The sequence below is a fragment of the Somniosus microcephalus genome, chromosome 29, assembly GCF_052327205.1.
Source record: "Somniosus microcephalus isolate GS21.2 chromosome 29, FLI_Smic_1.0, whole genome shotgun sequence".
Taxonomy (NCBI): domain Eukaryota; kingdom Metazoa; phylum Chordata; class Chondrichthyes; order Squaliformes; family Somniosidae; genus Somniosus; species Somniosus microcephalus.
In genome coordinates this window covers 25,100,924-25,126,149 of record NC_141015.1, presented here as the reverse complement: position 1 = coordinate 25,126,149, position 25,226 = coordinate 25,100,924, and the positions used below count along the sequence as shown (strand labels likewise).

At 47.4% G+C, this 25,226-nt stretch overlaps 1 protein-coding gene across 5 annotated transcripts in view; it reads right to left on the bottom strand.

Moving 5' to 3' along the window:
* rassf4a (Ras association domain family member 4a) overlaps positions 1 to 25,226 on the bottom strand; it is a 299,271-nt gene that overhangs the window by 94,341 nt on the left and 179,704 nt on the right. For 3 of the 5 annotated variants that reach the window (XM_085970403.1, XM_085970402.1, XM_085970401.1), the window contains one exon: positions 19,776 to 21,988. The exons of the other annotated variants lie outside the window; for them this stretch is intronic. In XM_085970403.1, coding sequence (XP_085826529.1) covers positions 20,723 to 21,988 — 1,266 coding nt within the window. In that variant the 3' untranslated portion in view covers positions 19,776 to 20,722. Of the gene's footprint in view, positions 1 to 19,775; positions 21,989 to 25,226 lie in introns of those variants that run through there. 5 annotated transcript variants of the gene reach the window in all.

Here is a 25,226-nt window from a genome sequence, read left to right as displayed (position 1 = left end):
CCAACTCTTTACAATCTATATTAACGATTTGGAGGAAGGGACCGAGTGCAACATATCCAAGTTTGCCGACGATACAAAGATGGGAGGGAAAGCAATGAGTGAGGAGGACATAAAAAACCTGCAAAAGGACATAGACAGGCTAAGTGAGTTGGCAGGGATTTGACAGATGCAATATAATGTTGGAAAGTGTGAGGTTATGCACTTTGGCAGAAAAAATCAAAGAGCAAGTTATTATCTAAATGGAGAGAAACTGCAAAGTGCTACAGTACAAAGGGATCTGGGGGTCCTGGTGCATGAAACACAAAAAGTTAGTATGCAGGTGCAGCAGGTGATCAGGAAGGCCAATGGAATCTTGGCTTTTATTGCAAGGGGGATGGAGTATAAAAACAGGGAAGTCTTGCTGCAGTTATACAGGGTATTGGTGAGGCCACACCTGGAATACTGCGTGCAGTTTTGGTTTCCATATTTAAGAAAAGATATACTTGCTCTCGAGGCGGTTCAGAGAAGGTTCACTCGGTTGATTCCGGAGATGAGGGGGTTGACGTATGAGGAAAGGTTGAGTAGGTTGGGACTCTACTCATTGGAGTTCAGAAGAATGAGAGGCGATCTTATCGAAACATATAAGATTGTGAGGGGGCTTGATCGGGTGGATGCGGTGAGGATGTTTCCACTGATGGGTGAGACTAGAACTAGGGGGCATAATCTAAGAATAAGGGGCTGCCCTTTCAAAACTGAGATGAGGAGAAACTTCTTCACTCAGAGGGTAGTAAATCTATGGAATTTGCTGCCCCAGAGAGCTGTGGAAGCTGCAACATTAAATAAATTTAAAATGGAGATAGACAGTTTCCTAGCAGATAAGGGAATTAGGGGTTACGGGGAGAGGGCAGGGAAGTGGACGTGAGTCTAGATTCGGATCAGCCATGATCCTGTTGAATGGCGGAGCAGGCCCAAGGGGCCGTATGGCCTACTCCTGCTCCTACTTCTTATGTTCTTATGTTTTTGAAAGTTGCTATTGAGCCTGCTTTCACCGCCTTTAACAGATCACAACAACTCGTTGTGTAAAAAAAGTTTCCTCGCCCTCGCCCAGATCCCTTTGTACTGTAGCACTTTGCAGCTTGTAACCAGCGCTAAATGTGCTGTTGAGTGGCTGCACGCCTCAGCATTGGGCTCAAGCTTGTGTGAGGCTAGCACCAATTAAACAGCACCTCATCTTTCGATTGGGCACTCTACAGCCCTCTGGACTCAACATAGAGATTAACAATTTCAGATCATAACCTCGGCCCCTATCACATATATACATTTTCTTTTTTTTTATCCACAATTTTTGTTTGGCCCCTTTTTTCTTCTTCCCTCCCACATGGCAGCTGTCCTTCATTCTGCCAGCGCAATTCACACCCCATCTGGAGCCATCCTTTGTTCCTTAACCTGTCCCATTACCATCTCCTCTCGCCTTGAATATCTCTTAATGTCTCTCAATGTCTCTCACTCTCTCCTGCTTTCTATCCTATCACTGACCTTCCCTTTAGTTCTTTCATCCCCTCCCCCTTTTCCCAGCCCCTAAACTTGCTTTCCATTTCCTGCTTTTTTCCAGTTCTGACGAAAGGTCATCGACCTGAAACGTTAATTCTGTTTCTCTCTCCATGGCCTGCTGAGTTTTTCCACTGTTTTCTGTTGTTATTTAGCACCAATTAAAGTTACTCTACACTACTACTCGCCTACAAGGTTCTCTGACGCTGCACTGGGAACCTTGGTGGAGGAGGTGGACAGGAGGAGAGAGGAACTCTATCCACAGCGGGCCAGGAAGCCCTCCAGACAAACTCTGCGAAGGCAGTGGGAGCAGACGGCCGTGGCGGTCAATGCCAGCAGTCAAGCCCCGAGGACCTGGATGCAGTGCCGCAAGAAGATCAATGACCTCACACGAGTGGTCAAGGTCAGTGAATGCATCTTCAAATGTCATATCCCACCAACTGCACCACTGGCCTCAGCCACTGCTCAAAGCATCACCTACCCCATTACTCACCTACCAACAATCTCTATCAAGCAGGACTCAAACCTCACATTCATAGCTTCACCTCACCCTCACACACTTAGCACTGCTGCTGCAAGCCTCACATCCACGTCACAGCTTGCACACATGGCCAGCTATTCAACCATGACAGGCACATCACCCAAACACATTGCACCACACTCACTGACACACTTCCCTCTCTCTCGCAGGACAAGTTGGGGCATAACCGATGGCAACAGGAGTTAACCGATGAGGGACGGGCATGGCTTGCACGGCCGTGCCCCGATGGAGGAGACGGTGCTCGCCACCATTGGAACGGCCTCGCTGAAACCAGCGAAGATGACGGTATCCTCATATCTAATCCTCCTTCTCACATCCCACTAAAATATCCAAAAAATATGATCCGTCTGAACTTTGTAAAGGGCTTCAATGCTCCTGTGATACGCGTTAGTTAGAGCTACAGGGCACAGGAGTTTACAGCAAGTTTAATAATTGTATTTGTCTTGGGAATTGCAGCATTTAGAAAGTTTTGCAAGGACACAGTAAAGTTCCAAGTCAGCGCAATTTGCCCAAAACAGGATATTAGGAGCTGCAATGAAAATACCTCACCATGTGGTCATTAGTTCATGAAGCCAGCAGCAAAGAAGGAAACTGCTAAACCGTGTAATTCCCCGAAAGGATGCCAAGTTTCCAAATAGCGCCCACGCAGCATAAAGTACTAACCAGTAGAAACCGAGATAAAACCAAACTTTAAAATCTATAGGATTTTCTATTTTAAAATGAACTACAGTTTACCCTCTATTTCAAGACTCATAAAAATATATATGTATATGCCTACAGATCAATTTTACAAAGTTAAGTCTAAGGACTAAGAGATAGAGAATCAGGATAGTTCTACCCTCTTTGCATATTATTTAAATGTAAATGCAACAATTAAGCTTTTAATTTCCACTTTTAAGACACAAAACTGATTTAAGATTTGTTTTAAAATTCTCCCTATCCATTCATGTAAAGAATGCATGTGAAGAATGCGTTGTACAGAGTCCTCCTTTATACAGTATCCCATCCAAGAGGCTAGGCAGGCAACTAGCACCGGGTCCCCTGTCAATACAGCTTTCGCAAAAGAATGAGAGGGTTAACTGCCCTGAGATTCTTCCTCACCCATCATCTCTATTCAGCGGTTATCCAGTTGGCCTTGGCTAAGATAAGGAGTTAATCTCATAGGAAATTTACAGGAACACAGTCTGTGTGCTCAGGGTATGTGACACAGTGCTAGCCTACCGTCCATTTTTCTTAGCCCTGTCAATTCAATTTTGCCTTACGTGAGCAGCACCACTGAAAATCTAAGTTGCTGTGCAGTCCCGCCTTAGCCAACGTAATGTTTGTGCAGTAACAGCAGTAGAAAGTAGAAAGAAAAACTTGGCTCTCTTGTTTTTTTGCTCAAAAATCTTCACTGTTCTCAATGACAGATTTCCAAAGTAAATCAATTCAAGTCATCCTTTTACAACTCAAATCATGGGATTCAATCAATCAACAGTTGATCATAGGAAAAAAGGTAGATCTGATATGAAAAGTGTGTGCTGCAGTTGTGCTGAACATTGTAAATGGCCCAGTCTGCTGTTGTATGAAGCGTACTCTTACAGTTAACTCATGGGTTCCTGCCAGTACAGCTCACCATTCTGTTAGCTTCATTCTGCTGCTCTGCAATGTAAATGATGATTTTACTGTCACTCCCAGATTTATTTCAACCTCTTCTCTAGGTAGTTCAACATCCATTCATTGAGTGAATGCACCTCTCATATTTTCTTCCAATGTTTAACACCTTTCACTTATCTATGTTGAATATTCGCTATAATTAAGTGTGTGTGTCGGGGGGCGGGGGGTGGAGGGGGGGGTGGAATTTTCCCGTGCTGAGTTGCACCACTTTTACGGCAGTGGAAATAGATTTACGCTTGCCAATTGTCTGGAGAGGTATTTACACGAATGTTTCCGGGGTCAGCTCATTTGCATATCCACTGAAGTAGCGACTGCCGTAAAACTCTGCCTCAGCTCATTCAAAGCTTTGTTTCTCATATCCTACCCACTCCAGGGGAGTTCTCCCCGGTGTCCTGGCCCAATATTTATCCCTCAACCAACATCACACAAACAGATTATCTGGTCATTATCACATTGCTGTTTGTGGGAGCTTGCTGTGCGCAAATTGGCTGCCGCGTTTCCCACACTACAACAGTGACAACACTTCAAAAAGTACTTCATTGACTATAAAGCGCTTTGAGATGGCCAGTGGTCGTGATAGGCGCTATATAAATGCAAGTCTTTCTTTTTTCCAAGTCTTGCTCACCCATCACACCTGTCCTTGCAGACTTACATTGGCACCAGGCCCCTAAATACCTCCAATTTAAAGTTCTCAGTTCCTCAGACTTTGGCCACTTGCGCAGGTCTCCCTTCTTTTGTCAGGCCCTAGTCGAGGCCAATCTACAGCACAAAATTGGCCTCAACTTGGCACTAAATTAGAGACTCGCTTAGATAGGCAATAGGAAGACTAGAGTAGGAAATGTTGCTGTAACACTGGTGTAAGTATTGCATAGTATTTACAGCACAGAAACAGGCCATTCGGCCCATCCCTAATTGCCCCCGAGAAGGTGGTGCTGAGCCGCCTTCTTGAACTGCTGCAGTCCGTTTATGCCGGTGTTTATGCTCCACACGAGCCTCCTCTCACTCTACTTCATCTCACCCTATCAACATATCCTTCTATTCCTTTCTCCCTCATGTACTTATCTAGCTTCCCCTTAAATGATTCCATGCTATTCACCTCAACTACTCCATGTGGTAGCGAGTTCCACATTCTAACCAGGGATGCTCTTCTGAATGTTTTTTTTATATAATAGATTACCATTTTTTGAATTTTGTAATCATCAAATTAGAAATGTTAGTTCTGGGAAACGGAGCACTTTCCCACATCACACACAGAGCATCAGCATTAAGTCTTCTCAAGTCAGGTGTTGCATAATTAAATGCCAATCAGGGGCAGGGTTAAAACTGCCCAAATTCATTTCACAATGGGCCCTTACATTCAACAGAGGTGACTTTTATTCCATTAGTCTGGACTAGATTTCTACTCGTCCCAGAGGTGAGAGAGAGGCATCTAATCCACGGCTCTGCCCATTCTGCTAGAATTAGGATTAAGGTGTATTCATAGGGCATTGGAGAGGGAGTTTTACCATACACATCTCAGACCAGGGAGCACATTAAATACATTCGTAGCACAGAACTCATTCAAAACATAATGTAAAAAAAAGAAATACAATCAATATTCTTTACTTTGGACAATAGATTGTATTATTTGATTTTTCAGCAGCAGCTTCATGCCATGCATTCAATTAGAAAAACTCTATATTTATCGCAGCATATGTGACAACGCCCAACGTAATCAATACATTCCATGTTTGCAATGCCATCCTCAAACCTGCAGTGACCTCGTCTACACCTCAAACCTGCAGTGACCTCGCCCACACCTCAAACCTGCAGTGACCTCGCCCACCCCTCAAACCTGCAGTGACCTCGCCTACACCTCCAACCTGCAGTGCCCTCGCCTACACCTCAAACCTGCAGTGACCTCGCCTACACCTCAAACCTGCAGTGACCTCGCCTACACCTCAAACCTGCAGTGACCTCGCCTACACCTCAAACCTGCAGTGACCTCGCCTACACCTCAAACCTGCAGTGACCTCGCCTACACATCAATCCTGCAGTGCCCTCGCCCACCCCTCAAACCTGCAGTGACCTCGCCCACCCCTCAAACCTGCAGTGACCTCGCCTACACCTCAAACATGCAGTGACCTCGTCTACACCTCAAACCTGCAGTGACCTCGCCTACACCTCAAACCTGCAGTGACCTCGCCTACACCTCAAACCTGCAGTGACCTCGCCTACACCCCAAACCTGCAGTGACCTCGCCTACACCTCAAACATGCAGTGACCTCACCTACACCTCAAACCTGCAGTGACCTCGCCTACACCTCAAACCTGCAGTGGCCTCGCCTACACCTCAAACCTGCAGTGACCTCGCCTACACCTCAAACCTGCAGTGACCTCGCCTACACATCAAACCTGCAGTGACCTCGCCTACACCTCAAACCTGCAGTGACCTCGCCTACACCTCAAACCTGCAGTGACCTCGCCTACACCCCAAACCTGCAGTGACCTCGCCTACACATCAAACCTGCAGTGACCTCGCCTACACCTCAAACCTGCAGTGCCCTCGCCCACACTTTGCAAGTTGTTTACTGCTTAGCAGCTGCACAAAAGTGAGGTCTGTAAAGGAGACTGGGGTTCCTGTCAGATGACTTAAAGACACGAGGAAGTGAGCACGAAAAAATGATGAACTAGAAATGTGAGCAAAACTCGATGATGTCAGTCATTCAAAAACCTGCCTGAGAAAGAAAGCTTACAAAGACATGCAAAAGTATTTTTGAACCAAAAGAGCCCAATTTCCAATACAGCAAACGTGTGTGAAACCAGTTTGCGCCATATCAGTGCTTGCACACCCTTTTTAAATGTGCGTTTGCACTAGTGTTCAGTGTTTGAGCATTTTTAGAACAGCATAAACTAACCAGTGTTTAGAGCATTATTTTTGACTTGATTTATTTTTTATATTTGTTCTTAGAAAGTACAGCACGGAAACAGGCCATTCGGCCCAACTAGTCGGTGCCGGTGTTTACGCTCGACACGAGCCTCCTCCCACCCCTCTTCTATTCCTTTCTCCCTCCTGTGGGGTATTTATTGCCCATCCCTAATCACCCTGAGGTGGTGGTGATGGGCCTCATTTTTGAACCACTGAAGTTGCTCTGGTGATGGTGCTCCCGCGATGTTGTTAGGTCGGGAGTTCCAGGATTCTGACCCAGTGCCGATGAAGGTACAGTGCTACACAGTAAACTCTTCTTTATCCGGCACCAACGGGACCAGCGAGGATTACAGAGAGGTATACTTACTAAGGTATGAAAGCCCCGTACATTGCCACAGATCCAGGCATCCCTGTTGCATGGCAACAGGTGCAGGAACCCCAGTTACACGGCCACAGATCCAGGAACCCCGATTACACGGCCACTAATATGAAGTAAAACTTACCTGAACCTGCTCCTGAATTTTACCAGTTAAGAGAGTGATGTGCCTCAACAATTCCGAGACTCGATGTTAGCGAAACAAAACAAGGCTTTTATTAACTTAGAAAGTAACACGTAAGAGAGAGAGGTATCTTCCTTCTGGAGACTGAGGCCAGACTGAGCTAGCTTACAAAAGGGGCCAGGTATGGGCGGAGCCCTACACACACAGCACATTCCAGCACATTCCAATAAACAATACAATGAGGACTGGGGGAAGGGAAATGACACTGAAACCGACCACAGTCACAGGCAGTGATGAATGGAATATTTCATCACATTCACCCCTTCTATAGATTTAGTCTGTTCGGGGGTTTGATAGTCCTCTGCGACCGACGTGGCTGTTGTGGTGCCGCGGGTGTCGGCTGGGTGTCCCCGGTAGTCTCCTGGGTCTCTGCCGGGGGTGCCGCCAGGGTTGTTGAAGGGGTAGTTGGTGGGGGTGCCGTTGGTCGATGTTCTTCCGGGGGTGATGAAAGAGTAGTGGGTGGGTAAGAGTTGCTGTGATCGTTGTTGCTGCTATTGCCGTGGTTGTTGTCGATGCCGGCTGGGGCGACGTCTTTTATGGACACGGTGTCCTCCCTTCCGTCGGCGTGCCGGACATATGCGTATTGGGGGTTGGCGTGGAGTAGGTGTACTGGCTCCACGAGAGGGTCCGTCTTGTGGCCCCTCACATGCCTTCGCACGAGTACCGGACCTGGGGTGGAGAGCCATGACGGCATGGATACGCCTGAGGTGGATTTCCGGGGAAAGACAAACATTCGTTCATGAGGCGTGGCATTAGTGGCCGTACACAATAGCGACCGTATCGAATGGAGCACATCCGAGAGGACTTCCTGCCAGCGGGAGATAGGGAGGCCCTTGGTCCTTAGAGCTAGAGTGACTGCTTTCCATACTGTCCCGTTCTCTCGCTCCACTTGGCCGTTACCCCGGGGGTTGTAGCTGGTGGTACGGCTCGTGGCGATCCCCTTGGACAGCGTGTACTGGCGTAGCTCTTCACTCATGAAGGACGCCCCCCTATCCGTATGGATGTAGCTCGGCATACCGAACAGGCAGAACAGGCTGTTGAGGCATTTAATGACCGTGGCGCTGGTCATGTCTGGGCAGGGGAAGGCGAATGGGAACCGGGAGTATTCGTCCACAATGTTCAGGAAGTAAACATTGCGGTCGACGGACGGGAGGGGGCCCTTGAAATCTAAGCTGAGCCGCTCAAAGGGCCGTGTAGCTTTGATTAAGTGGGCTCTATCTGGGCGGTAGAACCGAGGCTTGCACTCAGCGCAAGTGCGGCAGTTCCTGGTCAGAGACCGAACTTCCTCAATCGAGTAGGGTAAGTTACGGGACTTTATGAAGTGGAACAGCCGCGTGACCCCTGGGTGGCAGAGGTCGTTGTGGAGGGTCTGTAGCCGATCCCCGGTGGCGCTGGCACACATCCCTCGTGAGAGGGCATCAGGGGATTCGTTAAGGGCCCCTGGCCGGTAAATGATGTCGTACTCGAAGGTGGAGAGCTTGATCCGCCACCTAAGAATCTTATCATTTTTAATCTTCCCCCTCTGTTTATTATTGAACATAAACGCTACCGACCGCTGGTCGGTAAGTAGGGTGAAGCGTTTGCCGGCTAGGTAGTGGCGCCAGTGGCGCACTGCCTCCACGATGGCTTGGGCCTCCTTTTCCACGGAGGAGTGTCTGATCTCGGGCCCTTGGAGGGTCCTCGAGAAGAAAGCTACGGGCCGCCCCGCCTGGTTGAGGGTGGCCGCCAAGGCGAAGTCAGACGCATCACTTTCCACTTGAAATGGAGTGTTCTCGTCCACTGCCTGTAGCGTGGCCCGCTCAATATCCTGCTTAATGCTTTTGAAGGCGGCGTGGGCCTCAGCAGAGAGCGGAAAAGAGGATGCTTTCAAGAGGGGGCGGGCTTTGTCGGAGTAGTTGGGGACCCATTGGGAATAATAAGAAAATAACCCCAGGCACCTTTTCAGGGCTTTGGGAGTGTTGGGCAGGGGCAGCTCCCGTAGGGGGCGCAATCGGTCGGGGTCTGGTCCGATTTCCCCATTCTCCACCACGCTGCCTAGTATGCAGAGGCGCGTGGTGTTGAAAACACACTTGTCCTCGTTGTAGGTGAGGTTGAGTTTTTGTGCGGTTTCCAGGAACCTCTCGAGGTTCGAGTCGTGATCCTGCTGATTGTGGCCGCAGATGGTGACGTTGTCGAGGTAGGGGAAGGTTGCCTGCAAGTGGTGGTCATCGACCATGCGGTCCACCTCCCTCTGAAAAACCGAGACCCCATTCGTCACCCCAAAGGGGACTCTGAGGAATTGGTAGGGGCGTCCGTTCGCCTCGAAGGCGGTGTACGGGCGGTCCTCTGGTCTGATAGGGAGCTGGTGGTACGCTGACTTGAGGTCGATGGTGGAGAACACCCGGTATTGGGCGATTTGGTTCACCATTTCTGATATGCGGGGTAGCGGGTAGGCGTCTAGTTGGGTGTACCTGTTGATCGTTTGACTATAGTCGATCACCATCCGTTTCTTCTCGCTACCCCTTACCACTACCACTTGGGCGCGCCACGGGCTGTTGCTGCGTTCAATAATGCGCTCTTTCAGGAGCCTGTCTACCTCGGTCGCGATAAACCGCCTGTCCTCCCAGCTGTACCTCCTGCTTTTGGTCGCTATTGGCCGGCAGTTAGGGGTAAGGTTCGCGAATAGCGAAGGCGGCTTTACCTTCAGGGTAGCCAGTCCGCACACTGTGAGGGGCGGCTGGGACCCACCGTACTTGAGCGTGATGCTTTGGTGGTTGCACTGGAAATCCAGGCCCAAGATCACGCTCGCACATAGGTTCTTCATGATTAATACTTTAAAATTATCGTATACAGTTCCGTTAACGCCCAATTGTACTGTGCAGTAACCCAGAATGGTCGATGTCTGGGTTTTATCGGCCATAGAGATGGTACCCTGAGCAGGGACCACCTTTAGGGAGAGTTGCTGTGCCAGTTCAGGGTGGATAAAACTCTCCGTGCTTCCACTGTCAATTAAACATTTAACCCGGCACCCGTTTACCTCGACGTCCACCATTGATTTGGATAGCGGGTGCGGCCTGGTCTGGTCCACTGTGACCGATGCCACTGTACGGCCCTGATCGATACAAGATGGCGTCCACGCTGTCTGCTCATAAGATGGCGGACCCCACGAGGTCGGGCAAGATGGCGTCCAAGATGGCCGCTCCCACGGCGCACATGCGGCGGTGGCGGGTTTTCCGGCGGTTGGTTTTCCGGCGGGGTTCCCTCTGCACACCTTCCCGAAGTGCCCCTTCTTACTGCACTTAAAGCAGGTGGTGCCTTTCGCCGGGCACAGGTTTCTGGTGTGTTTTGGCTGCCCGCAGAAGTAGCAGTTGGGTCCCTGACGCGTCGCGGCTGTCGTAGGGCTTCTGGGGGGAGAGCGGGGCCCCGCCGGTGTCGGGCTGCCGGGCGGGGAAGATGCCTTCCAAGATGGCGGTGCCCTCGGTGCACACGTGGCGGCATGGACGGCGCGGGCTGAAGAGTAGGCGTCCGAGTTTCTCTGGGCCACATCCAGGGATCGCGCGGTGTCCGCAGCCTGTTTCAGGTCCAACCCCGTTTTTTCCAGCAGTCTTTGCCGGATGTAAGTGGAGCTGAGGCCTGTGATAAAGGCATCGCGACCAAGCTCGTCAGTGTACGCTGCGGCTTTTACATCTCGGCACTTGCAGTCTTTGCCAAGCATTTTCAGGGTGCTTAGGAACTCCTCCACCGATTCCCCAGGTCGCTGTGCGCGAGTAGCGAGCAGATGCCTAGCATACACCTCATTCATAGGCTGCTGGTAATGCGCCTTTAAGATGTCGCAGGCGGCCAGGTACGTATCGGCGTCTTGGATGAGGGGGTAAACCCGGTGGCTTACCCAATTCCGCAGAATTCCGAGTCTCATCCTCGCAGCGTCCGTAGCGTCTTTGACGGCTGCGGAATTGTCCAGGAAGAATTCCATACACTCAAACCAGTGTCCGAAGCGTGCTGATGCATCCGGAGCATGTTGATCCAAATCCAAACGTTCGGGTTTCAGGAGTTGATCCATAGTGTTGAAAAATAAGTTAATAAAATTGATGTGCCTCAATAATTCCGAGACTCGATGTTAGCGAAATAAAACAAGGCTTTTATTAACTTAGAAAGTAACACGTAAGAGAGAGAGGTATCTTCCTTCTGGAGACTGAGGCCAGGCTGAGCTAGCTTACAAAAGGGGCCAGGTATGGGCGGAGCCCTACACACACAGCACATTCCAGCACATTCCAATAAACAATACAATGAGGACTGGGGGAAGGGAAATGACACTGAAACCGACCACAGTCACAGGCAGTGATGAATGGAATATTTCATCACAGAGAGATTTCCGGTTATTTAGCTGCCGGTAAAAAGAGAGTTTCCTGTACATATCCAAGTCAGGATGGTGTGTGATTCAGGGAAGACTTGGAGATGAAGGTGTTCCAATGATATTGTGGCTCATGTTACACAATGAATTTTAAAAATTGTGCCTGGTAAGACATAACAAATGTAGGTTGGTTAACATTTAATTAAATCTTTGGTATTCATAAATCTACAGGAGATTCTGTATTTAGTGAGAACCTGGACATGAGCAGAGGTATTGGCAAGGACATTACAATCCCTAATGTTTGGTGCTTCATGCTATAACTTTGCTCTGCCCAATTTCAAAATAGCCACCAAAGTGCCCTACGAATATCTGTGGCCATTTCTCAACAAATTCAGAACCAGTGCAATCTTTGACTTGGTCCTGGTTGGGCTGGAATTTAAGTTGCTAGCAGACAGAGAGCAAAATGACAAAGAGCAGGACTGAAACAGAGTGAAGCAAAAGGTTCAGAGAGACAAACAAGCAACAGAGTAGTGACCGAAAAGGAGAAAGGTTTACATTTAAAAACGCACTCCAGCCAAGAGAAGGCAAAGCAAAGAGAGAAGTGAGTTAGCATAGAAGAGAAATAAAACTTCTGCTTCTCTCCCATCTCATCTTACCGTCCCTGCATTACCAATCAGAAAACTATGGGGGAAAAATACAGTATCGCCCCATTTGGGGCGCCATTATCGGCCATGCGCAAAGTTTAGCGCCTGGCGCTAATTATCGCCTCCAATGGCAAACTTGGCTTTTATCGCCCCTGGAGGTGATTGGAGCGCTAAATCAGGCACTTCACACCTGTCTTAAGGCGCAAAGGCCGAGCAGCGAGGCGCTACCTCAGAGCGCTGGCGAAGCAAGGGCAAATCAAAATGAACCTAAAAAGTGCTGCTCAGTACCCAAAACTCCTTCACACAGCGTTGAATCTCTCCAGAAGTCTCTCTCTCTCTCTCTCTCAGAATGCGTGGTGCAAAAATGTCACCAACAAAAAAAGGCAGGAAGCGGTCGCCTTTAAATAGTGCTCCCCCAGTCCCTTTCTGACTGCAAAACGCTCCCCTCAACCTGTCGTTGCTAGCGGCAGGCAGTAAGGCAGGGGGGCGCCACTCAATATCCAGTCTCGGGTGCTACCGGGGCGTTGCGCACTCAACTGACGTCACGATCTGCGGGCGCAGGAGATCGTGGCAGTAGTGTTTAGCGCCGCCGCAAAATGTCTAGTTAATTTCGTGAGCGGCGCAAATATCGCCGCGCCCGGGCGCTAGTGCTTTGCGTCCCATTAGCGCCCTCTTAAGGCGCTAATGGGAGGCACAAACCAACTGAATTTTTCCCCCTATATCATGAAACTCTAATGACACTCCTTCTACTGAGAATGATATGTGAACTCTGCTCCTCAGCAACCAGTTCCAACCTCTCCTCCTATTGATTTGACTGAAGAAGGAGCGGAAGAAGGTAACCAGGCCCCTGTGTCTCTGTCAAGGATCACACTGGAAGATGAGGATGAAAAGGATGTTGTTGACCAGAGGGTTAGGAGACATCACTTCCTTGGCTGAAAAGTCTACCGATCCAGATCTCACAGGCCCTGCTTTTAAAAGAAGGATACTTGCAGAGCATCAGGTGTACGTGCAGAAACTGGGGAATGAGTCAGACGGTGAGTTGCAGAGATAACAACAGAAAACGCTGGAAAAACTCAGCAGGCCAGGGCAGCATCCGTGGAGAGAGAAACAGAGTTAACGTTTCAGGTCGAAAACCCTTCGTCAGAACTGGAAAAAAAGCAGGAACAGGGATAGATTTTAAAGGAAGTGGGGGCTTGGAAAAGGGGGAGGGGATGAAAGAACAAAAGGGATGGCCAGAGATAGGATAGAAAGCAGGAGAGAGTGAGAGACATTGAGAGACATTGAGAGATATTCAAGGAACGAGGGATGGCTCTAGATGAAGTGTGAATGGCCCTGGCAGAATGAAGGACAGCTGCCATGTGGGAGGGAAGAAAAAAGCCCAGGCGAAAGTGTGGAGGTCAAGTGACTTACATCTGCATTACTCTGACAATTGGGATTACTCAGACAGCTGATTACTCCTGCTGATCGATGGGCATGCAGAGGCAACACCCAGTACCAACAGCATGGCAGGAATGGGCAAGGATGCTGCTGCTCCCCTTTCAGGTTTGCAGGACGTGCAGGCGCTCTAGCCAGCCTCCTGCGTGTCCCTGCCGGTGTGGTCGAAAAGGCAAAGGGGTCAACTTGCTCAGGCAGCCACAGGAGCGGTGCAACCTGCAGCAGCTACACCGCGGGACCTTGCTGCTAAGGGATAAGGCAACCTCAGTCCCAGGTGGGCTAGCAACGCCCAACCATCTCACACTCAGCAGGCATCTGGGGGAAGTTCAACATTAGGTTTAGAAGCTCCCACATCACACACTAGACCCACTGTGCTAAGCATCACTGGGCACATACCCATTTTATGGGTGACGTAATAAAACTCACTACACACTTGGTTTGAGCATAAAGCAAGGCTTTAATCAGCTTGTTTCAGAACATGGAGGTCTAGTTGTACTTCACTAGTTCCTTGTCTTACAAAATGTCCCTGGAAAGCTGGGCCCACGCCCGAGTATTTATACTCCTTGGACGGCGCCACCAGCTGGCGGTCCAGCGTTATTTCATAAGTAGTTTCTTGATGATGAGATTTATAACAATGGGTGTGGATTAAAGTTACATAGAATGTACAGCGCAGAAACAGGCCATTCAGCTCAACTGGTCTGTTCCAGTGTTTGTGCTCTACATGAGCCTCCTCCCATCCTAATTCATCCACCCCTATCAGCATAACCTTATCATTCTTTCGCCCTTGTGTGTTTATCTAGCTTCCCCTTAAATGCTATTCGCCTCAACTACTCCTTGTGCAGTCATAGCTTCACTAAAGTTCCTGTACGTAGAGGCATTCTTGTTGGTCAGTTTTTGGAAGCGGCATTTATACTGGGCACGCGGACAATTCAGCCAGTTTCTGAAAGAAACACACTACTGGCTGAGGAAAGGCACTTACAAAGATCATCTGAAGTGCAATGAAGAGGTGATGCTGTGGTGGTACAAGACACTGGAGCACTGACACATTCTGTGGGAACAGAGATTTCCAGCCTCAATTCTTCCACGTTTCCACAAGCATGCAACTAGTTCAGGCTGCATGGTTCCTCACAGGAGGTCTTTTAAACAAAAGGTTAAAACATATGTGGTTTCACTGTTGATTTTACTTCTAGCGAGTCACACTAATGCCTGCAATTTGCCTGTCACATTTTTTCACCCCATTCAGAAATAGATTTTAATCCACCATTTCGAGGCATCGAGGGGGCCGATAACAATCCACATCAGTTTTGCAGCCACACTCTTAAATATACATGTGATAATTTTGATAGTTGCCATGGTAATTTTTATTAGAGGGAATTATAAGCACGGCATCCAACACTAACTTGATATCATTCAAGTCCAGCCACACAGTCCTGTAAAGTTATGGCTCTGCTTCACTTATCAGGCATAATAAAAGTTAGCCGATAACAATCAGATCAAATCAGTTCTGTAGAAAATCCAAGTTTCTAATCCACTTCACTCCCCTCCCTACACCTCCTTGTGAAGGGAGCGCCTTATTAATCCATTCCTGCCCACAATCAACTCAATGTTAAACTGGAAGAAATATGTCACATGAGCGAGTGTGTTAAAACTATAATTACTGCTTTTACCTGAAGCAGGAAGCCAGGCAGATCATTACAGCCACCATCCTCATTAACCTGAAAGGATGTTTCTTTACAGAAGGCTACGGAGTGAATGAACAACCTTGACCGAGCGGAACAGAGCTTTGTGTGTTAGAGGACATTACAAGGAGAAAAAAAACACTTCGGGTTTAAATTTCATCGGTTTTATTTAAATTGCTTCAGTAGAATTTTCCTTAGAGCACAAGGATCCAATCTCGTGGAAGATCATCGTAACCAACTGGTTATGGTTTGGGGTTTTCACTCTTGATAGCTTCAGACCACTGCCAAAGGTGAGCCTCACTCCCTACAAACTGAGCGTGTCTTTACCTGTCCAGTAGCGAATTAATTTATATCGAGCCCAGGGGTCAAACAGAAAAGCCTGGTCACTCTGTCATTACTTGTTGATTCTATCGTGTGATCTTCCAATAGCAGTAAAATAACAGTTGCACAGAGGTTGGGCTGTAGCTTAGGCTATAAACAGCCCAAAACATTATTAAACACTAAATGACACACTGTAGACTTGTAGCAATCTTTCCTCAGGAGATAGAAAATAAAAAAAACAGTCCTGTCTGTTGCACTAAACCTGAATGCAAACCGTTATCGAGTGTACAATCCTTGAATGTTAGCTTTACGCACTGGTTTGCTGCTGAGCTCTCACTGCATCTTTCTGGCTTATCTACATCTCTTTGATGGCTTCGGACGAACTACTCAACTGGAAGACAACTCGAGGTACACTTTCAATACTTGACAGGGCAAAAGACATTTAACTCTTAAATTCAAATAGAGCTGCTACTGGTACATATTCAAACAAAACCCACACGATGCTCGCATTTGAATTGAACTGTTTGGCACCTCCCTCAGTTATTTGTTACAAGCACAACTCTGTGATGGAGAGAAAAGAAACAATAACATGACATATCATGGACAAATATGATTTATTTCTGTCACGCGTACATTTTTCACAGGCATTTCAACCCACACACGCACTGTTATAAATCTCATCATCATCAAGAAACTACTCATGCAACAACGCTGGACGGCCAGCTGGTGGCGCCGTCCAAGGAGTATAAATACTCGGTTGTCGGCCCCAGCTTGCTAGGGACATTTTGTAAGACAAGGAACTAGTGAAGTACAACTAGACCTCCATGTTCTGAAACAAGTTGATTAAAGCCTTGCTTTATACTCAAACCAAGTGCGTAGTGAGTTTTATTACGTCACGCACTTCTAGCAAGAGTCACTGGATAGCAACCAGAGAGGTGCAACATGGGCAAATTTCTCTCCTTCCTAGCTCAGGCACACAGAGCAATTTTAGGTTCCCTCTGCTTCCTTGGTTGAGATTAGTTAACTCAACCATGAAAGCTCTAGGGTTGTTGCATTTACCCTCTGAGTACGAAGCCAACTGCCAATCAAAGATCCTCTATCACTATTAAAACATGCCACTGCTTTATTTTTAAACATTGATTATAATTCTGATGCTTCTATTTTATGATAACCTCACCATGCCGCAAAACAGCATGGTGTTATGAGACCTTTGTCAATGGGATGACCTATAAGTCCTACAGGTCACCATGCGCTACATACTTTGTGTTTATCGTTATAAACATACATATGATTTCAGGAGGACCATCTATTCTTAAGAGTGGCTAGACTACCGTGGAAAGAAATGAGGTCTTAGGCACAAGCAACTAGCTTCCAATTGTTTCCACTAAATAATAATAATTTCAGGGGAAGAAACATCTCGGTAACCTGGTAAATCCTTCTTTTGGATGAGACGTTAAACCGAGGTCCCGTCTGCTCTCTCAGGTGGATGTAAAAGATCCGAAGAAGAGCAGGGGAGTTCTCCCCGGTGTCCTGGTCAATATTTATCCCTCAACCAACATCACTAAAACAGATTATCTGGTCAATATCACATTGCTGTGTGTGGGAGCTTGCTGTGCACAAATTGGCTGCCACGTTTCCTACATTGCAACAGTGACTACACTTCAAAAAGTACTTCATTGGCTGTAAAGCGCTTTGGGACGTCCTGAGGTCGTGAAAGGCGCTATAGAAATGCAAGTCTTTCTTTTAAATTATTATCTTTTGTAATTTTTTTCCCACTTGCAAGTTGAAACATCTTAAATCACTTCCACTTTCCTTTGTAGCACTATGACCAAGAATGAAACTGCTGCACGCGGATATGTCTGAAATACCATCTTGTGTAATCCAACTTCACTTCCCAAAAATTACAAAGCAGTATCCAGTAAATCTGGGCAATTGAACTCCAACTGAAGCATTCTTTTATATATATATAATAATATATATAAACCACCAGCTTCTCCACAGAAGTGCTAATTTTCTGAATGAACGTGGAAGCCCTCAGACAACCAAGAAGGACTCTGCGGCTACAGTCAAAAAGTGTGGCAACGACAAGTTGACCTCCCAGTAAGTGGCCTATTTTGAAAACCAGGCATCTGCTAAAAAGAATCTTAGAATCATCCCATTTGACAGATAGATATTACAGAATATTCTGTATCAAAACTTTGTTTATATATTTTATCCATGGACTTGAATACATACATAGTCTATTTCCCGACTAGCATCATCTCCGTATAAACACTCCATGCATTTGCACTAAATCTCTGCCATTTTTAGCATAGGCATTAACCAGTTTGTTTTGTAGCAATGTAGCAAATTTGCTGAAGCAATATATCACATGGAGCTAAAAACCTTACTGAAACTAGGAGATACTGGTGTCTCAGACACCATTTATAATACTGCGACCCTCAGCATTGTCCAATGGGCCCATCAAGGCACTTGTCGCTGCCACCTTACAGCAACCCGCAGCTGCCCAATACTCCTCACTCTGCTTTCACTCGCACTCACTCAGTGCGCCATTGCCTCCTCGGACTCTGCCAGCGGAGCAACAATCAGCGCCCCTATCTGCTATCTTTCCAGCATGTCCGTTCACTCGCAAACAAGGCCCTTGCCACCCATGACCTTATCACGGATGATTGCATTGGCATGAAACTTGACTGATTGGTGGTGACACCTTGCCCCTTCCTGAGCTCTCCCTGCCTGGCTATACTTCCCACCGCCTGCCCTGCCCAAACTTCCATGGTGGCAGTGTGACCCTCATCACCAAATCACACCTGGTACCTTCTCCTCCTTCGAGCACCTCGCTTTGTTCCGTCGTTATCGCCTCTCCTTTAACATCCTCTTTATCTACCACCCCCAGGCCTATCCCAAGTTTCTCACCGAGACAGCCTCCTTTCTTTTCTCCCTCAGCCTCTGCACTGAACAATTCCTCATCCTCAATTATTTCAATCTCCATCTCAACTCATCTACTCCTTTCTCTTCAGATTTCACTGCCCTCCTGTCCTCCCTCAACCTCTCCCGCCATATAAACATATATGCCCATATTTGCAGCCACCTCTTGGACCTTGCCATCTCACGTAGCCTCTCTACTCCCATGGTCTCGATCACAGACCATGCCATCACCGACCACTTTCTTATATCGCTCACACCACATTCCCCCTACCCTCTTCCAACCCTTCCTTCTGCATTCGCCCCTAGAAAAAATTCTCCCCCAACTCACTTACAACTGCACCGTCAAACTCCCAAATGCCGAGGCTTTGGTCTTGATGCCGTAATACTTCTGCAGATGTTGATTTGCTCAATCACTCCCTCTACACCTTTGATGCCCTGATCCCCAGTAACACCTTTGCTGTCTCCCATTCTGGTCATTCCCCCGGTATAACCCCAATATTTTCTCCCTCAAAGCCAAGGGGCGCAGACTTCAGCATATCTTGTGCACAACTGGTTTAGCCCTTCATTACCAGATCTTGCTAGACCATATAAAGCACCATCAAGCCCAGCTCTCCTCTACCAAAACTGCTCACTACTCCAGGATCATGCTGGAATGCAAAGAAACCCCCAGCTTCTTTTTTCCAACCACCAACCGTCTCCTTAAACCCCTCTCCCCTGACCCCTCCCGCCACCCTCACCTTCAGCAACTGCGAGGAGCTCATGGATTTCTTTGTCACTAAGATGGAGACCATTCATTCAGCTGCCTCTGCTGCATCTCCCTCTTTCCACTTGCCCACCAAGCCAAACCTCCCCCAGGCTCTCCCCTGAACTAGCTCTGAAACTGCATCTATCTTTAGTTTCTCTCCCATCTCCCCTCTGGTCCCCTCTGAGCTCATCTTGCCCATGCGTCTCACCTCCTGTTCCCTAAACTGCTGATCATCCAACTTCCCTTCCTGGTTCCCATGCTAACTGATATTGAATATGGTTTCCTCTGCTCAGCTACTGTTCTCCATCCTTTCAAAACTACCGTCATCATCCTCCTCCTCAAAAAAACACTGTCTACCCCTCTTGTCCTTGCAAACTACTGGTCTGTTTCCAGCCTCCCCTCCCTTTCCTAAGTCCTCGATTGTTGTCGCTTTCTAAATCCATGTCTGTTGAATCCGTAGATCTTAAGGTATGGTGTTCTTCAATAACTAGACGGAGGCTGTAGATTAACAATCAACAGGTGTTTACTGGAGGAGGGTAGTCTAAAGACTAACAGTACAGATGCCTGCTCAAGGCTTATATACAGGTGTGGTCACTGCCGGTACTACAGTATACAGCAGCTGTAAAAGTAGTTTTCTCTTAAAGGTACATACACTACAATTCCTCCCCTTTTAGATTAACAGTACCCATAACATTCAAATAACAGTTAACACTTTAACATGCACATTTAACTGAAATAGTCCATTTATAGATTCAGTCTTTGGGGCGGCTTCCTGATCCTTTCTGGATAGCGCCTTTCCTGAGTGTCTTGTTCTTGGTGCGGAGGCGATTCTGGCCCCCTTTCGTTGGTTAGTTCATCAGTTTCCGCTGCTACTGTTTCTGGGGTAGATGCGACCGGTATGTCAGGTTCATCCCCAGGTACGCGAGACATGGGGTTTGTTTAGTCCGTGAATGATTGAGACACGGACCAGCAGGAGTGAAAACAAACAAGTCTTTACTGGTGGAAGTCAATAGTGAAAACTAACAAACAGAGGCTCTCTAGCGCCTTTTATATAGGGGTGGTCACTGCCGGTACTGCAGTCTGAGACCAGTTATTCTCTTAAAGGTACATACACAACAATTCCTCCCCTTTTAGATAAACAGTACATAACATTCATTTAACAACTATATGATAACGAATTACAATCACAATTACTGTTGCTAGATACATTGGTTAAGTTTAAGCAATTATAAGTTCAGTCTTTGAGGAGGCTTCCTGATTCTGTCTGGATAACGCCTCTTTGGGGTATCAGGTTCTTCAGGCAATGTTGCGTTGGGATCAATGTCTTTGTTTGGTTCATCTGCTTCCAATATTACCGGTTCTGCGGTAGCTGCAATTGGAACGTTAATTTCACTACCAGGTGTATCAGATCGTGGTGTGGAGTTGACGTTTTCCAGTGACTCTAGAATCTGGTCAGCATGGCGTCTTACAATGCTCTCCCCAACGTCCACGGTATACGAGAGGTCCTTGTCGTGTACAAATCGTTCCTGGCTGCCATTTCTCAGTGCGGTAGTCCCGGGCCAAAACTGGTTGACCTATCTTAAAACTCCTGGTCGGCCTTTCATTCATATTCTGAAACTGCCTGTTCTCCACATCTCTTCGGACGTTTGGCTTAACCAAATCCAAGCGGCATCGTAGTCTTCGATTGAAGAACATCATGGCTGGAGTTTGGTTGGTAACCGCATGTGTCGCATTCCGGTAGGCTAACAAGAAGTTGTCCACCTTGTGTTGTAGGGGTATATCTTCATTACACATTGCCTTGATAGCCTTCTTGAATGTTTGGACAAACCTCTCGGCCAATCCATTAGTGGCTGGATGATATGGGGCAGATGTGTAATGCTTAATGCCATTGTTCTTTAAGAACCTCCGGAACTCTTCAGACACAAACTGTGGTCCATTGTCAGAGCAAATCTGTTCAGGTAGCCCATTCCTTGCGAATATGGTTCGCAAAACTGTGATAGTTTTTTCCGTGGTGGTTGAGGACATTTTTATTACCTCTGGCCACTTTGAATGTGCATCCACCGCAATTAAAAACATCGAGTCCATGAAGGGACCAGCAAAATCAATGTGCACCCGTTGCCATGGAGATGAGGGCCACTCCCATGGATGCAGAGGAGCTTGTGGTGGGGCGTTTTGGACCTTCTGGCATCCTGCACAGCTCTTGGTCATCTCTTCGATTTCTCTATCAATTCCCGGCCACCACACAAACGCTCTGGCTAAGTTCTTCATTTTTACCCCACCCAGATGACCCTCATGAAGCTCATTGAGTACTCTATCCGTCAACTTAGGTGGAATTACTACTCTGGATCCACACATCAAGGTTCCTCTGCACACTGACAGCTGTTCTCTTCTCGGCGAGAATGCTGGCAGCAGTGGTTCGCCATGTGCTGGCCATCCCTTCACCGTTAAATCATAGACCCGTGATAGTGTCGGGTCATTCCGTGTTTCCTTTTCTATGTTTGCATTCGTCACAGGGAGACATTCGACTATGGTCGAGTGGAATAACTCCATTGGATCCACTGCAAGGTCTTCTTCTTCCACCGTCGGCAACGGTAGGCGTGACAATCCATCAGCATTTCCATGCTGTTTAGTTCCTTTGTACTCGATGTCATATTGGTGTGCCCCTAGGAAAAGGGACCATCTCTGCAGCCGTTGTGCCGTCATTATCGGTACGCCCTTCTGAGGGTTGAAAATGGAGAAAAGAGGTTGATGATCGGTTAGTAGAGTAAATTTTTGACCGTGCAGATAGTGATTGAACTTCTTCACCCCCCACACTAGGCTGAGGGCCTCGCTGTCAATCTGGGCGTAGTTACGCTCGGCAGAAGTTAACGAGCGTGACGCAAAAGCTATCGGCCTCTCTAAACCATCAAGGAATTTATGTGACAGTACTGCCCCAATGCCGTAGGGAGACGCATCACACGCCAGCCTGATTGGCAGTGCTGGGTTGTAGTGAGCCAATACTTCCCTTGAAGTGATTAAGTCCTTACTCTTCTGAAAAGCACGCTTACAATCATCGTTCCATTTCCATGCTACCCCCGTTCGTAGCAGGGCGTACAGTGGGTGCAGAATTGTCGACAAATTCGGCAAAAACTTATGATAGTAATTCACCAACCCGAGGAATGACCTCAGTTGCGACACATTTCCAGGCGCTGGGGCCTTAACAACCGCTTCAATTTTGTCAGGGGACTTATGTAACCCCTCTTCATCAATCACGTGGCCACAATACGATATCTGTTTCTTAAAAAATTCGCACTTGGGGCGGTTGGCTCGCAGCCCATGTTCCCGTAATCTAGTGAGCACCTGTTCTAGGTTGTTAAGGTGTTCACTGTCATCGTCACCTGTTACAAGGATGTCGTCCAAGTAACACTGAGTCCCCGGAATCCCTTGCAGGACTTGTTCCATCGCTCTTTGCCATATCGCCGGAGCCGATGCTACTCCGAATACCAATCGATGATACTGGTAAAGACCTTTGTGAGTGTTTATCGTGAGATACTTCCTAGAGGACTCTTCAACCTCCATCTGCAAATATGCTTGAGCTAGGTCAATTTTTGTAAAACGCTTCCCTCCAGATAGTGAGGCGAAGATGTCTTCTATCCTTGGAAGAGGATATTGTACTGTGTGAAGGACAGGGTTCACCGTCACCTTGAAATCCCCACAGATGCGAATCTTCCTTGGCTCGCCGGACTTATTGCTTAACGTTTTCTTCATGACAGGAACGATGGGTGTCGCCCACTCGCTCCAGTCGACCTTAGACAACACGCCCGCCTTCTCCAGATTCTCCAGCTGTGCCTCGACGGCTGGGCGAATTGCATATGGTACCGGTCTTGCTTTGAAAAACTTGGGAACTGCATTCTCTTCTATTTTTATCGAGGCGGTTACGCCTTTAAGCGTGCCCAGTTCTTGTTGAAATACCTCTTTGGCGTTAGCTAAGATTGTTGACAATCGTCCAGGAGTGACGTCTTCATCTTTTTTACCGTCCACCGTCATTGCATGAATGGAATGCCAATCTAAGTTTATCTTCCTGATCCATTCCCGTCCCAATAACGGTGGTCCACCATTTGGCAGTATGTAGAGATACAATTTCCGTATTTTCTTGCCATTGTACTCGACAGGCACCCTTATTTTTCCTCTGGGGTATACTTTTTGCCCCGTATACGTCGTCAAGGCGATGGATGTCTCTCTCAAGGGTATGTGTGAAAATAGCCGCTCGTAGTCTCGTCGATTCATGACGGTTAGCGCTGATCCTGTATCCAATTCCATTTTAACTTGGGACCCTGCTATCGTGAGGGTGACCCAAATGGTTCGGTGATCCTCTTTTGCGATTACATTGTGAAGTTTGAGACAGCTTAGTCTCCTGTTCTTGGATTCACTATCGCTCATCTGGTCTTCGGAACTACTGTCCGTCATCTTTTGTACTTTCTTGTACGGTTCCTTAGTAGCCTTTTTGTTGTCGCTGGTCTTCTTCCCAGACCTGCAAACTCGTGCAATGTGTCCCATCTTCCCGCATTGTCTGCATATTTTGTCTTTGGACCAGCAGTCCTTCTGGTCATGGTTAGTTCTGCCGCAGCGATAACATTTTGCAAATCCCCGTGTCATTTCGTGGGTGCCGTATTCCTGTGGTTTTTGTTGAATTTCTGCAGCTCCCCTGGCTGCTGCTTCATATGATACTGCCACGCTGAAAGCCTTATCTAGCGTCAGCTCTTTTTCTGAGAGTAACTTCTTCTATGTTCCTTCACTCAGGAGTCCACAGACAAATTTGTCCCGTAGGGTATGTGATAAAAATGATAACTTCCGGGAAGTTATGTCATCACTTCCTGTGAACTATGAACTATGAACTGTGTACATACCTCACTTCCTGTCATATGTCACTTCCTGTTGGACTGGTATAAATACTGGTCTGTTCAGTATTGTAAGAGGCTTCTACCAGAGGCATGGTAAAGACCTCTCTTGTATATATAGTGTGTTTATAAGTTACTTAAAGCTTACTTTAAAGTTACTTGATGGTAAGTCTCCTTTTTCTTACATCAATTTAAGTAACTTAGTATTTACACTGACAAATACTAGACCTTCAGACAAACTCAGAAGTTAAGGATCCAGGGAACCACCCATCATGGAGAAAATCCTTAGACCTATTCGTCTGGACTTGGACCCGAATACACCAGCAGCTGGCAGGGTATGGAAGCATTGGTATCGTACTTTTGAGAATTTTCTGGATGAATGTAAAGCGGATGCTCCTGCTAAATTGAAGATACTTGTCAATTATGTGACCCCAAAAGTGTTCGAATATGTTGATGACTGGGATAATTATGAAGAGGTGATTCGGGCACTTAAGAAACTGTATGCCAAGACCCCAAATGAGGTCTATGCTAGACATCTACTGGCCACAGCCCGACAAGGGCCAGGGGAATCAATTGACGAATTCCTGCAAGAACTTCGCAGGCTCAGCGTAGATTGTAACTTTCAGGCAGCCTCAGCTGAGCTGTACCGCCAAGAAATGATTCGTGATGCTTTCATCTGCGGGATTGCCTCTCCATTTATACGCCAGCGTCTACTAGAAAGTAAAACACTTGAGCTACAAAAAGCTTTTGACCTAGCTTGTTCACTGGATTTGGCAAAGAGAAATGCAGACCTCTATCAGCTGCCCAGATCTCGATCTGCTGCTGTAGCTGCAACCAGACAATTCAAGCGGTCTCAGCTGAACCCTATCATGGGGGAATCTAATTCTGATAATTCTGATGAAGAAGAGGAGGACGACCCCACTTTAGCAGCCTCTTGGCAATCTAGGAAGGAATGCTTCTTTTGTGGAGATGCTTTTCACCCTAGGAAAACCTGCCCTGCTCGCAATGCAATCTGCAGTTATTGCGGGAAAAAAGGACACTTTGCTAAAGTTTGCCTATCAAGGGCCTCTACGAGGGCC